Source organism: Homarus americanus, unplaced genomic scaffold, assembly GCF_018991925.1.
Source record: "Homarus americanus isolate GMGI-L3 unplaced genomic scaffold, GMGI_Hamer_2.0 scaffold19117, whole genome shotgun sequence".
NCBI classification, from domain to species: domain Eukaryota; kingdom Metazoa; phylum Arthropoda; class Malacostraca; order Decapoda; family Nephropidae; genus Homarus; species Homarus americanus.
This window is the reverse complement of record NW_024754704.1, coordinates 474,141-489,162: the sequence shown is the minus strand read 5'-3', so window position 1 is coordinate 489,162 and position 15,022 is coordinate 474,141. Positions and strand designations below refer to the sequence as shown.

Below are 15,022 nucleotides of genomic sequence, written 5' to 3'. Positions count from 1 at the left end.
ATTCTTTCTTTACCTTTTTTCCTCTTCTCCTCACCCCTCATCTCCCCTCCCCTTCTTTCTTCCCCTCACCTCTCACACTCCCCTCTCTCTCACGTACAGGTTTTGCCTTCCCTGAGCCTGAGGAAGAGCTTCAATACGATGACATGGAAGAATCCGGTTATGATGGAGACGAGGAAGAGATCGACTATGGTGAACCTCCTGAGTTCGCTATGGGCCCCCAACACCTGGTGGCCAAAGAGGGCGACACCATCAACATCAACTGTCAACCCAACGAAGAGTGTAAGTATACCGCCCATAGTATGTCTCGAGTATACCACCCACAGTGTGTCTTTATTATACCACCCACAGTGTGTCTTGAGTATACCACCCACAGTGTGTCTTGAGTATACCACCCACAGTGTGTCTTGAGTATACCACCCACAGTGAGTCTTGAGTATACCACCCACAGTGTGTCTTGAGTATACCACCCACAGTGAGTATGTCTATGTGTGTATCAAGAGTCAAGTGTCAGTGTATTCAAGTGAGTGTTTGTGTCAAGTATATCCAAGTTCATTATGCTTGAGTATATTATCAAATTATGTCAGAGTATATCAGCATATCGCATTATGTCAGAGTGTATTAGTAAATTACATTATATAAGTCAGAGTATATCAGAGATGGACAGCATGTTATGTTGGCCGCCTAAGCAGAGGGTGAATAAACACATATGGTTTGGTTAGGTTAGGTTAAGTTAGTTCAGGTTAGGTTAGATTAGGGACACTTCAAATTTGGTTAGGCCAGGTTAAGTTCGGTTAGGTTAGGTCAGGTTAAGTTATGATAGGTTATGTTAAGTAGGGTTCGGTTAGGTTAGGGACACTTTAAATTTGGATAGGTCATGTTAGGCTAGGTTAAGGACATTAAGTCAGGTCAGGTTAGGTCAGATGAGAATATATAAACCTTAGGAATCAAATGAGATTAACTAGGGTCGATTAAATTTATATGTTATAACCAAACCCATTCCCTCCAACACAGCTCCCTACGTCATCCTAGTGAAGAAAGCGGCGACGGAGACATCGAAGGCGAAGATTCTGTTCGTCGGGGATGTGAAGGTACAACGCAACCGCCGCTACAAGCTGAACGGACATATGGTTGAGATCTCCAACATAAGGGCCTCTGATGCTGGCACTTACATCTGCAGCGTGGAGACTCAGCCACCCTTGGAGGTCAGTTGGTGGTGGTTGTTGTGGTAGTGTGGTGCAAGGTAATTGTTAGGATTGTTGCTGTTATGGGTAGGAATGGTGGAAGTGATAGAGGTTTAGTGATGGTGGTAGTCGGAGTATACTAAACCAAAATACTATCACAAGGTCACCCGTCTGTGGGCAGTTATTTTACGTTACAGTTAGGGGAAGTTAAAGCAGTGGAGTGAAGTAGCTAACAAGAGCTTTAGTCTAGACCCTAGAGCAGTGGTTCCTAAAGTGGTCGATATAGACCCACAGGGGTCGTGAAACTGTGCCGGGGTCGATAAATGTTTAGGGGCCGACTGGGGGGTCGATAAAATTCTAGGGGTCGAAAATTTCAAATTTAAACGTTAAAATACTTAATTGTTCGTTTTGAAGATCTTGAGAATGTGCAGGTTCATGACTGGATTGTTACTCCACTTGATGTTGAAATAGAAAAATGGAGATATAGACTTACTTACAAGAGGAATTAATATAAATGATCATTGATCTCGAGGCAAAAGCACTGTTCGAATGTAAAGGCTTCATTGACTACTGGAGCAATGATAATACTGCTGCCAGCTACCCAATCTTAGGGCAGCTGCTGACCCGTTTTAGTTGCATTTCTAAGTTCATATATGGCCGAAGCTGGATTCAGCCATGTGAATGCACGCTTGATTAAACAAAGAAACTGACTTAACACTGATGAACTTAAGACTCACAAATCTTCAGCCAAATATCTTTGGCCTTGTTAACGCTCATCAGGCTCATCCATCTCATTAAGGATGTACGAGTAAACTTCTTCAATTAAAAGTTATTATCCATTAACAATTTTATATTATTTCCTGAGTATGGGTTTGGGGGTCGATGAAGGCTCAATAAGTCTATGATGGGATCGACAGATTCAAAAGTATGGTCACTTCTGGCTCTAGAGTCCACTGTACCCACGCTGCCTTGGTTTTACCCTCGCAAGATAAGACCATTATGGAAATATAATTTCCAACAAAGAACAGTAGGTAACCCCGTGAATACAATGTCACCATGCTCAAGAGAAGAGGTCACCGTGTATAAAGGTGTAAGACTTTGTGTTCAGGGGGTTAATTCATCGTACTTAAGGGGTTTAACCATTGTATGCAAAGAGTTAGATCCAGGCTGTGTAGATTAGCAGCCCTTTTGCCCGAACCATGGGGCCGGGCAAGTGATTTTTTTTAATGTCTAGGTGCCCGGTGGACAAAATAATATTTTGAAGTAAATAAATACCTAGACAGGGATGTGTCAGGCGCTGCGTGAACCCAACCTCACCGTAAATGTTTACCAGGATTAGTGACCTATATCAGGTACAGGTAATTTACCTCTACATTAAGCCGCCGGCCCACCTCTAGTGATTAGTCAGTCAACTTGTCAACGTTTCGAAGGAATCACCAAGGCGTCATGTGATATCATAACAGGCGTTATGATATCACATGACAGGTGTTACCGCTACTGACACCATCTAGAGTCTAGACGGACACAAGTGATCTGTGAATTTATACAATAAATTTGAATGTTTTAAGATATGTACTTAACCTTTCCCACAAAACATAAGAATAAGCAAATTTCCTCCCCAAATTTTTCATGACAATTAAAAAGAAATAAAATTCCGGACAAGTGTATTTCAGAAGTCACTTGGGACAAGTATCTGATTCACTTAATATACACAACTTGCTTAAATCATTGTACTCAAAGGGTTTAGTCATTTTAATCAAAGGGTTAAGTTATCATACTCAAGGGGTTGAGTTATCGTACTCCGGGGGCTATCATACTCATGGGGTTATCATACTCAAGGGGTTAAGTTATCATACTCAAGGGGTTAAGTTATCATACTTAAGAGGTTCAGTTATCATACTCAAGGGGTTAAATTATCATACTCAAAGGGATAATTTATCATACTCAAGGGGTTCAGATATCAGTTATCATACTCAAGGGGTTAAGTTATCATACTGAAGGGGTTAAGTTATCATACTGAAGGGGTTAAGTTATCATACTCAAGGGGTTAAGTTATCATACTCAAGGGGTTAAGTTATCATATTGAAGGGGTTAAGTTATCATACTCAAGGGGTTAAGTTATCATACTCAAGGGGTTAAGTTATCATACTCAAGGGGTTAAGTTATCATACTCAAGGGGTTAAGTTATCATACTCAAGGGGTTAAGTTATCATACTCAAGGGGTTAAGTTATCATACTCAAGGGGTTAAGTTATCATACTCAAGGGATTAAGTCATCGTCCTCAAAATAATGTCTTCCTATTTGCATGTTAATAATGACTTTCGCTACAGATAAAGCACGAGCTAGAGGTGCAGTACGCCCCTAAGCTGAAGATGATCTCTGAAGCGGAGCAGCACGTGTTGAAAGGGGAGAGTGTGAGGCTGGAGTGTCAGAGTGAGGGAAATCCAACACCTACCATCCACTGGTCCCGTCAGGAGGGCAGACTACCTTCAGGTGCTCACGAGGAAGAGGTGAGGTTCTCTCCACAAAATCCCTTAATACACTCTTATTATTATTATTATTATTATTATTATTATTATTATTATTGTTATTATTATTATTATTATTATTATTATTATTATTATTATTATTACTACAAAATCCTACAAACTCAAGTCTGTCAGATCAGGTCAGGTAGATTATCTTCTAATGATATATTCTGTTTCAGTTCCTCATTGGTGGATTTAATGTATTTATCTTAGCAAGAGTAGTGCAGTTGTTATGTTGTTGATGCAAATGCTGAATCAGAATATTGATAAACCCTGTAGATAAACAAGTATAGAAATTGACAGTAATTAGGACAACCTGCATGATGTATTAGGCCCTGGTCCAGCCTTTTTGTATATTACATTGACTGATTGACGTGTGTGTAGGTACATAGCTACTATCATTAGTCGGATGAAAAATAACAAAGCCACAAGACCTGGTGGTATCCCAGCTGAGGTATATAAAGCAAGCAGACCTCTTCCAGTGCTTACTCCAAGAACTTGACCTTAACTGACAGGACCTAACCTAACCTAACCTTACCAATCTGATCGATGGTCTGAATTTTCCCTCCATTTTTATGTTCACTCATGTGTTGTGTTGTGTTCCAGGGTCTCAGCATGCTGTTGGAGGAAGTGGATCGTCATGTTGAAGGTACTTACGTCTGCATGGCTGATAATGGCATCGGTGAACCAGTTTCTGCCTCCATGTCCGTTATGGTCGAATATCAACCAGAGATCATCACTGAGAAGGTGGGTGTGGGTGTTGGGAGGAGAAGGAGGAAGAAGAGGAGCAGGAGGAGGAGAGGAGCAGGAGGAGGAGAGGGAGGAAGAGGAGGAGGAGGAGGAGGAGGAGGAAGAAGAACAGGAGCAGGGGGAAGAACAGAAGCAGGAGGAAGATAGACTAAGGCCTTGTATTCAAAGGGTAATGTTATCATGCTCAAAGGATTAATCTTTCACATTTGATAGACCAATCTCCTGAAGCATGTCGATGTGGGTAATGAGTGAATTTCGTTGTGAACTCATTAATTTAGTCATGGAAAAACCCAGCCAAACCCATGAAATCACTTCTGGTTCAGTTTCCCCTTCAGCATTGGTTGGCTGAGTCTCCCCTTCAGCACATTGAAGTTTTCTATGAATACCCTGCTGAATATGTGAAGAATTTTTAATATTCATGTGCAATAAAATATGATATTAAGCCTTCCTGCCTCCAGCTACGGGCATTCCTACACGCTTAACTCTCAGTGGCACGAGAGCCGTAAATTCTATCTTGGGGTGAGGAAGTTCATATGTGTATACTAGTAATAACTCACGGCAACAACTTAAATAACCACACACACACACACACACAGTTGGAAAAGAAATTAAATCATATGAATCAGTTAACCCAGCTTGCTTGAGGAAGTCCTTTGGGCTCGGTTAAAAATACATTAATCTTTATATTTCACTGCAGGGCTACAGAATTAAACCACACAGGGCATTTTCACTCTTGCTAACTTTGTATTTCCCCAACAGGCCATCGTGCGGACAGGGGAAGGTGATAAGGTGGAGCTAGTGTGCATCGTTCACTCTCGACCCACAGCCGAGGTCACCTGGAGCAAGGACGGCCAGACTCTCACCCTCGACAACCATTTGGAGGAACAGAATGGTGGTCACCGTCACTCCCTCAGAATCTCTCAGGTCACCGAGGAAGACTTTGGCGAGTATGTGTGTACAGCGGCCAACGAACACGGCACTGTCAGGGCATCCATACACATGACAGGTGAGGGATGTGGTCTCTTTCAACATGATAGGTGAGGGATGTGGTCTCTTTCAACATGATAGGTGAGGGATGTGGTCTCTTTCAACATGATAGGTGAGGGATGTGGTCTCTTTCAACATGATAGGTGAGGGATGTGGTCTCTTTCAACATGATAGGTGAGGGATGTGGTTTCTTTCAACATGATAGGTGAGGGATGTGGTCTCTTTCAACATGATAGGTGAGGGATGTGGTCTCTTCAACCTGACAGGTGAGGGATGTGGTCTCTTCAACCTGACAGGTGAGGGATCTGGTTTCTTTCAACATAATAGGTGAGGGATATGGTCTCTTCAACCTGACAGGTGAGGGATGTGGTCTCTTTCAACATGATAGGTGAGGGATGTGGTCTCTTTCAACATGATAGGTGAGGGATGTGGTGTCTTCAACCTGACAGGTGAGGGATGTGGTCTCTTCAACCTGACAGGTGAGGGATCTGGTTTCTTTCAACATAATAGGTGAGGGATATGGTCTCTTCAACCTGACAGGTGAGGGATGTGGTCTCTTTCAACATGATAGGTGAGGGATGTGGTCTCTTTCAACATGATAGGTGAGGGATGTGGTGTCTTCAACCTGACAGGTGAGGGATGTGGTCTCTTCAACCTGACAGGTGAGGGATGTGGTCTCTTCAACCTGACAGGTGAGGGATGTGGTTTCTTCAACCTGATATGTGAGGGATGTGGTCTCTTCAACCTGACAGGTGAGGGATGTGATCTCTTCAACCTGACATGTGAGGGATGTGGTTTCTTTCAACATGGCAGGTTTGAAAGCATTAATCTTAGAAAATTTGTTCTCACCATTGTTTTCATTGTCACTTATTTAGAGCTTCATTTGATTAGAGAGAAGGAATGATATAGAAAGTGCAAAAAAAAGAGAGATAATTTCTTTAGTTTCACACGAGTTTATGGCGTTATACCTGTACAAGTATAATATAAAGTTACGAGTTGGTAATGTGTGTATTGGTTCACCAGGCCAGCCCAAACCACCACACTTCACCAGCGACCCTAATGGTGGTGAGGAGACGAGTTACACCCTTACCTGGGAGACCGAGAGTTACTATCCCATCCTCCAGTACCGTCTTACCTACCGCAAGGCCAAGGTAAGTTCATCTTCGGGTACTACGTCACTTACTACAGCACAAATACATAAGAGGAAAGGAAGCAACAACCCCTATCTTACATCTTGTACTAACTAATTGTGCTGTACATTTTACCTCAAATAATGTAAAAATTTCACAATGAAACCGCAACTCTTTGTTGTTTTACAGGCCAACGATTCCACTGACGAGCCTGGGGAGTGGCACGACAACACCTACGAGGCCACAGACATGGAAACACAGGGACTGATGCACTACATGAAACACACCATCAACGACCTAGAGCCAGCCACTGACTATCATGCCATAATCCTCGTAAAGAACAAGTTCATGTGGGGTGCAAACACTGAGTTTGCTTTCTCAACGAAAAAAGGTGAGATGAGGCTATACAGTATCTTGGCTCCCACAACTACAGTTACACTGACCCTAATCCTCGATTTACATAGGAAATGTTGATATATATTTTATATGAAATGTGCTTTTTATTCATCATTTTACTAAATAATTTTAGATAATCTTTAATGTAATGTTGCTTTGAATTATTATATAACCAGCCAACACCGACTAAGCATTATATAATCATTTGTAAAAATATTGCTTGATCATATCGTATAACCTGCCAACCACACTATGCAATTAACTTTGTCATAAACTACCACTCATCTGTAGATGTAGACTTTTCTCACCTTCGCCGAGAACACTTGGCCTCAGAGACTAAACTTATTTTATTTTTGGTGCATGGAAGTCCCACCCACCACCACTCCTACCACCTCCACCACCACTACTACCCAAACCACCACTACCACACCCCTCACCACCACCACCTTTGTTGGGGATACAGAGGGTCCATCACTTGCCTCCAGTAAAGGTTTGTAGACCTAGCAACGGACCCGCCAGCACCAACCTCTGCTTTTGGCTTACAAGTTTGAAACGAACTCACATTTAGTCTTTGCTTTACTAGTCTCTTATCGTCAATGCGTGACCATTGATTCTAAGCTTCTGTCATACCCATGAGAGAAATTCAGGAATCCCAGAGCCCGTATTGGTGGTAAGTTACTCAGCGAGTGTGTGGACCAACTCGCTCAACCCTACCCTCACCCTTCCCCTGACACCCCACACCTTGGCATAATGCTTGTTTTATGACGGGTATCATATTATCACCAGAGTGTGTGTGTGTGTGTGTGTGTAATGTAACTTTTGTTTTGTGAATTAACACTCAACAAGTGTTTCTTTCTGGAAATATTTAGTGATCCATTGACTACTCAGTTGTCAGCAACTTGTATTTAAATCTTATACTGTATGTAACACTTAAATATTTCATAGTTTCACATTTTTCTCTGAGACTTATTGAAATCTGATAAAATTCTTAATGAATTTGCCTTCTGTAAACTAAGAAAGATCAGATGAGAATTTAATATTCAATCAAATTCTATTTGTATTACCTGTACTGTATTTATCTACAGTAATTCTCAAGAAGAAAGGGTGTTGTATATAAACAGACCCACATTATCTGTGTGTATCAGAGCAACCAAAATATAACTTCATGAGTGGTGATGGATTGCACCGAGAATTCATGTACAATATAATAAGGAAATATTTTAACAGTGATAAGTAATCTCAGAAAGAAACAGTTGTTCTAGCAAGGCCATTTTGTGACCAGGCTTGTATGGTTCAACAGCACTCCTCCAACCATCTTCATGGCCCAATCCTCCTTCTTTTAATACAGTAATGTTTGTAGAAAGTTTTTCTTTACTAATCCTCCTTCAACCTATAGTAAGCATATAATTTGGCTGATGTGAAAACTAACCTCAGTCTTTCCAGAATTTTGTAAAGAAATATTAGCAAAAGGTTTTGCTGTATTTCTCTGCTTATTCACTTTAAGGAAGTTCATTTCATGCTTTGTGATATAAAGAAGAGAATGATAACTGTGATGATTGGGAAAGGGACAGAAATGACAAATGATACTTAAAAGATAAGGAATTATGATTAATGAATAATATAAGTAGCATACATGATGTAGTGCGAGATATGTACACGGGCACCACAGTTAATCATATTTTCCTTGGCATAACAGAGGTGGCCGTTGAAAGGAAGACCAGTGGAGCCCCCTCAACATTCACCTGCTTCCTGCCAATATTCCTCCTGCCTGTTCTACTGCTCAGGACCTAAGTAGCTGTTGAAGACTAGTTCCTGCTATATCAGGTATTTAATACAACTATATATATATATATATATATATATATATATATATATATATATATATAAGTAAAACCTCGATTAACCGACTTTCGGATTAACCATCAATCGAACCCCTAAATTTTTTTTTTTTTTTTTTACAGGATTAGCCCACCCGGGCACAGGTCACTGACCCACATCGGGGCCTGGGGGGCGATAATGTAATAATATTAATATTGATAATGCTAATAATAATAATAATAATAACAGTAATAAAGAACCATAAAGAAATGCAAAAATGAAACACAAATTTAGAGTGAGAAACAACGTACCTGTATGTATGTTGTGTTGTCAATAGTAAGAGAAGCAATTGAGACCCTGCAATTGTGTGTAAATGAGGCAGAAAGTCAGATCAGCAACCTGGGACTTAAGTCACAATTTTTGTGATGACATAATTATGTTCTATGACTTTTCCATTTTTTATTCACTGTTTCTGTGCTGGTTCATATTTATTTACTAAAGTAGTTAATGTTTTAAAGCAAATTCTATTGAAATATGAATGGCAAATGAACAAAAATGAATAGAGGGACTTAAATGAGGTAGGTTAGGGAAAGGTACTTTGAAAATGTATGTTTTATTTCCGTAGACTTTATATACTATTAACTGACCTTTTCGATTATCCGTCGGCCCCTTCCCCCCACATGTGGGCGGTTAATCGAGGTTTTACTTATATATACATATATATATAAATATATATATATATATATATATATATATATATATATATATATATATATATATATATATAATACAGTAAAACCTCTCACCATGGTGAGAACAACACAGAATTATACATACAGTACTCTACTTGTTTACTATAATTTAACCTCCTTATTTAGAAATTGATTAAAAATAAAATAATTAGTACTGTACATGATGTAATAAGGACTATGAACTTAAAACACTACTATCACAGTATTTAAAAATGTACTTTTCATTAATTATTATATCCCCCCTTTCAGACATAATCCGGTGCCTCCAAACAGGAATTTCTTCGAACAAAAATTCCAAAAAAAAAGGGTCGAGCTTCAAGCTATTTATGTTATTTTCTTCATTATTTTGGCAAATTTACTGATGAAACAGCTTAAGGCATCCCTGGATATTTTTATTTATTTATTTTTATTTTTTTGCATTTGTTGAAAAATTTTGATCACAGACTCAAATAAACTGGAAGCTTATCATTAAGGAGTCAAGAGGTGTGGCACCAGATTATAAAAAACTGTTTCACAATGCTTCCAAGAGTATTGTGTTTAGAGAGGCATTATTAAAACAAATGGTGTAATTATAAAGTGTGATTGGAGTTTATAGAGGTAATGATGTGTTAAATAGAATTAGAACTGTAATAACAAGATACTTAGATGATGCTATAACACTGGGGATGGACCACTCTGCTTTTCTGAGCAGTCTGCCAAAGTATCCCTCTTGATTACAACCAGAGTGGTGCCAATTTCTCCTTAACTCCAGAATAGTAAGAGACAGTAGTAGTAATATGATAAAAACTAAGGATTATGACACAAGTGATCAAATAGATCTTTAAAAAGTTTAACCTATTGAAATTGAACGAATTATACAATATATACACAAAATGTAACACAACAATTGATATCAAGTCTTCTCAGATTATAAGCCAACTTGTGTTCCTCACCACAGAGGGAACAGTAAAATTGTCCGTAAATGTTGTTAGTGTATGTTACCACGGCACAGTCATCCTGCTGGAAGTGGGCATTTCATGGCACATATTGTTGACAAGTGAGGTGTGTAAAATGACTTAAGATTATGGTAATTAGACAGACTATAAAATGTAAAATCAAACACGTCATATGAATACTAAGATCCTGAGATTACTTCGAGGACCATTGAATTACTTGAATGCCCAGAGAATAAGTTGGAAGTGGCGTAAGATCACTTAGGTGGCTTGAGGATAAGTTGGGTGGCCACGGGAACACTTGGACAGGTCAGGATTACCTAAAAGGCCCATGTCACAATGCCCTTAGGTACTTGCCACTCTACTGAGCCCCTTGGCCTTTCTAGTGCTCTCAACAACTGCCATAGCAATTCCTTTGTTTTATAGAAAACTGTTCAGACATTAATGTGATCGTTGTATGTTATATTCTGCACCTGCTTGTTGTATGTACTGGATCATTACAAGAACAACACTGATCATCAAAGAAAAGCAGAGGCGGAATATTACTATGGAAATAATCTTATACATTACTTTAGGTAACTCTGGAATGTAGAGTCATCATGGCTAATAGATTACTCCTATCATTGCATAGAAACAAATGAGCTTCAATGTTTCTATAAATTTCCTCCTTTTTTATCCAAGAACTTCTCATTCTTCCTTTCTTTTTTCCAAAATACATTTTATTCTTGCTTCCTTTCATTACTTTTAGTTCTGATTACAGAGAGGTTTTACTTAGTCTGTCACGTGTTTCTCCTTGTATAGGAAGATACAATATAGGCAACCATGTACAATGTTCTCCCTGTGTGTATGTATATATATATATTATATATAATGATCTAATCCCTCTCACAATTTCTAAGTGACCAGTAGAACCACAGTCGATCAATAGGCAATCACTCAATTATATTAAGTCTATACAATTGGGTGTATTGGTCTGGCCGGGGGAATAATTTTATATCATTATACTTGTACTGTATAGGGTCAGATAACACTCATGTGTATCAGTGGGAATAACTCGACAACTCAACATTTTCTGGCACTGGAGGACAGTCATGATATCAGGTCAGGTTCTGTGTGTTTCTTCAACTAATACAATATCTTCCTTCCATTTACTCACAATATGGATAATGTGTAAAAAGTACACATTTTTCTTCATATTTTACTCTCATATTATCTCTTCTTGTATAGCATGACCAAATTGTGAGTGAAGTAGTGCTCGTATATATATATATATATATATATATATATATATATATATATATATATATATATATATATATATATATATATATATATATATATATATATATAACTGACTCATGCACCCTAGTTCCTTGTGGTAAATAGTAAAGGATCTTTGTTCCCAAACTCGAGAACACACTACAGACTGACCCTCACTGTATGGTAACCAAATTTTACTCTTGACATATCCTACTGACTTATTTTATCCTGTTATTTATACCCTGATACTCCAGCTTACCTCTGTATATACAGCCCATTATCTTAACCTATATCCTGGTATAGGAACCAATGCATTAATTTATTTTGGTATGGACATTGTGGTAGTAGTTGTATCATCATCCTGGTACCTGGCTAATGCCATAATGGTAGTTAGTCAGGTCTTCAGAGCCTTCCTGTGCAAAGCTGATGACAAAACAAAAATCACCTGTGCCTTCTTATTAAAAACTCTAGAGCATTATGACATTTTCAAAACGTTTACTTCAAACATCTGTGCTGTGATTGTACCGCAAAGCACAACGCAATTTTAATTACACTTCAGGTGGTAACAACAGCGCACTTGAGTCTTTGTTATGTCACTTGCTTACAGCACTGGCCAGGTATGAAGAATATGCTTGAGAGATGTGGTGGTTGGTCATGAAGAGTCAATCAAGGACCTCAGTTCTGTGTATACACACTTTTTCTTGTGTTGTGATTTGTATGTTTTGCTAACTTAAAATTGTTCTCTACAGTATTTGACAAGTGTTTTGCCACTATAAATGATATTATTCTTTCTTCTCAAAGTGTAACTTTTTTTTAGGTTTAGATGTCAACTTTGGGTTAGAATTTTTATGAAGTAACAATGGAAATACCAAAATAGAAAAATAATTCTCACATTAATACCTATTTCTAATTTGTAAAGAAAAAAATATAACACATTATTATCATTGTGTGTCTTCATGTGAACTATAATTGAACATTCCAAACAATGGCCACAATATTTGTGGAGGCATGATAGTGGCTGTCATACTAGTTGAGACAGACAGTGGCTGCCATACTAGCTGAGACAGCCATTGGCTGTTGTACTAGCTGAGACACAGACAGTGCCTGTCATACTAGCTGAGACACAGACAGTGGTTGTCATACTAGTTGAAACACAGACAGTGGTTGTCATACTACCTGATAGACAGTGGCTGTCATACTAGCTGAGACACAGCCAGTGGTTGTCATACTAGGCAAGACACTGCCAGTGGCTGTTATTTTAACTGAGATACTGTCAGTGACTGTCAAATTAGCTGAAACACTGTCAATGGCTGTCATATTGGCTCAAGCACCCACAGTGGCTGTCATTTTGGTAATGGCACAGGTAAAATATCTTCTAAACTATCACCACCAAGGGTAAACAAACTCTTGCTTTTGGATATAAAAAATCTACAGTAAGAATTCTTTACAGAGCAGCACAGTATATTTACGTTGAGCTTTTTATTAAAAGTTAGTCTCCACTTTGCCTTCAACAAAATAATAAATAAAAAGAAATAATGATAATAATAATAAGCTTTTTATGAGTCATGGTAAAAGAAAATTTGAGGTAATTTACGGTTTTAATATTATGCTTAGATACTAAAAATCATCTACTCTAGAGGTGGGCGGTGCCAGGTGTCTCACAAGGGTGAACATAGTGCTAGGTGGTACAGTAGTACTTGTGAACTGTCACCTGGCACCAGAGACTCAGTCGACTGAAGTAGAGCCCACCAAGGCACTCTGTCAGCACCGCCCCAGCCGCTGTACATAGTAGTATGTGAGGGGAGACAGGTTCTTGGTCATTTGGGTGGTGGCACTAGTGATCTGAGTGCCAACTGGTTGACATGCAGTTCCTGCTGTTTTTGATGGACTGGTTTTCATTCGTTGGTTGCTGCTAATGGTAGACTGGCTGTCATATAGCAGCTGCTGTTAAGGGTGAGAATGCAGCATACACCAGCAACAGTTGATGGTCAAATGCATAACTGTTGGCCTTGGTGAACATGCAACATATAATAGCAGCTACTGCAGTGATGCATATGTAATATCAACAGCAGCAACTGTGGGTGATAGTGGTTAGACAGCACACCATAACAGCGAATGCAGCCGGTGGTGATGGATATGTAGCACTGAGTAACACCCAGCATCTGGCTCTGGTTGAAATGGTAAATATGCGTTCAACAGCAGCTTAGCACAGCAGGTCACCCCTGTCTCCCCATGACATGATTTGCGATGATTGTAGCCTCATTCTCGTGAAATTTTTATTTATTAATTTGTGACTTCTTTGTACATTGTGGAAATTGTAACTTTTTAAATTAAAGTGGACTAACCTCCATGACCTTGTTTTATTTAGCGCTTACAATTCTGTTAATGATAAGTAAGGGATGTAAACAAAAGCACTGTATACATAATACTAATAAGTGAGTGACATATGTAATAATAATATTAACAAATGAGGAACATAATAATAATAATAATAAGTGAGGAATGTATAACATAAGTACAGTATAACTAATAATAATATTGTAGGAAGGGACGTATCAGTTATTCATAATCCCACCAACACCAAACTATTAGACAGTGGGCTCTATTCACAGTCGTCGTGCCCGATGGTGAGCCTGACCATTGGGCACCCGATGCTCGTGTAGGGCGAAGTCATTCAAGAGCGAGCTTCGGGCTGAACTGGCCCTTTAACCATTGAGTCTTGATGAGTTAATGGGACTGGAACCATCCACGGAGCCATCCACGATGGCTGTTAATAACGTCTTCCTTTAGTCAAGAATATCAAACTACTCGTACTGCTGCATCAGGTGGCCAGAGAACCAGCTACTTAATGCCTAAGCTTAGCACTAAGTGGCGCAACTTCCCGTGGGCACACCTTAACACGTGCTCTGAACATGCTACCTCATAACTAGTGGAAAGTTACAGAGAGTGATAGAGTATATAAGTCTAATGTAATTAACCCATTTATATAAATATTTCTGCCTATAAGACAGGGGCTATTACAGGGCACTATGGTGGGTTGGGATCCCGAAGAACCGGGCAGGGCTACCAACATTTCCAAATCGGCTGGATAGTCCACTGTTGCCCCAACCCAGGCATCAAGTACCCTAATAATATTTCCCTCAAACACACACCCAAAAACAAACTGTTAACCAATGCTAAAAAAAAATTATATACGATCAAACAAACAAAGTATTTAGAGGATATCTATGGGGTACATAAATTATTATTCTCTGGTGTTTTGAAGGTTATATTTCACTTGGTGTTGGT

At 39.1% G+C, this 15,022-nt stretch overlaps 1 protein-coding gene across 2 annotated transcripts; it reads left to right on the top strand.

The window, feature by feature from the left end:
• The first annotated feature begins 76 nt into the window (after positions 1–76).
• On the top strand, positions 77–14,084 carry LOC121856032 (protein amalgam-like). 2 transcript variants are annotated; one of them, XM_042351296.1, is made up of 10 exons: positions 77–279; positions 1,012–1,202; positions 3,512–3,691; positions 4,316–4,456; positions 5,219–5,465; positions 6,470–6,597; positions 6,766–6,967; positions 7,340–7,462; positions 8,669–8,796; positions 9,792–14,084. In XM_042351296.1, the coding sequence occupies exons 1-9, from the start codon at positions 144–146 to the stop codon at positions 8,761–8,763; spliced, it is 1,443 nt and encodes a 480-aa protein (XP_042207230.1). In that variant the 5' UTR covers positions 77–143; the 3' UTR covers positions 8,764–8,796; positions 9,792–14,084. The 2 variants fall into 2 exon arrangements, with proteins under 2 accessions (XP_042207230.1, XP_042207231.1); XM_042351297.1 differs by lacking the exon at positions 7,340–7,462.
• The last annotated feature ends 938 nt before the right edge of the window (positions 14,085–15,022 follow it).

Excerpts from the sequence above, each read along its gene's own strand:
- LOC121856032 (XM_042351296.1), top strand. The coding sequence starts at position 144 with ATGGAAGAATCCGGTTATGATGGAGACGAGGAAGAGATCGACTATGGT. Across the intron at positions 1,203-3,511 it reads AGACTCAGCCACCCTTGGAG|ATAAAGCACGAGCTAGAGGT; the intron begins GTCAGTTGGTGG and ends CTTTCGCTACAG. Across the intron at positions 6,598-6,765 it reads TTACCTACCGCAAGGCCAAG|GCCAACGATTCCACTGACGA; the intron begins GTAAGTTCATCT and ends GTTGTTTTACAG.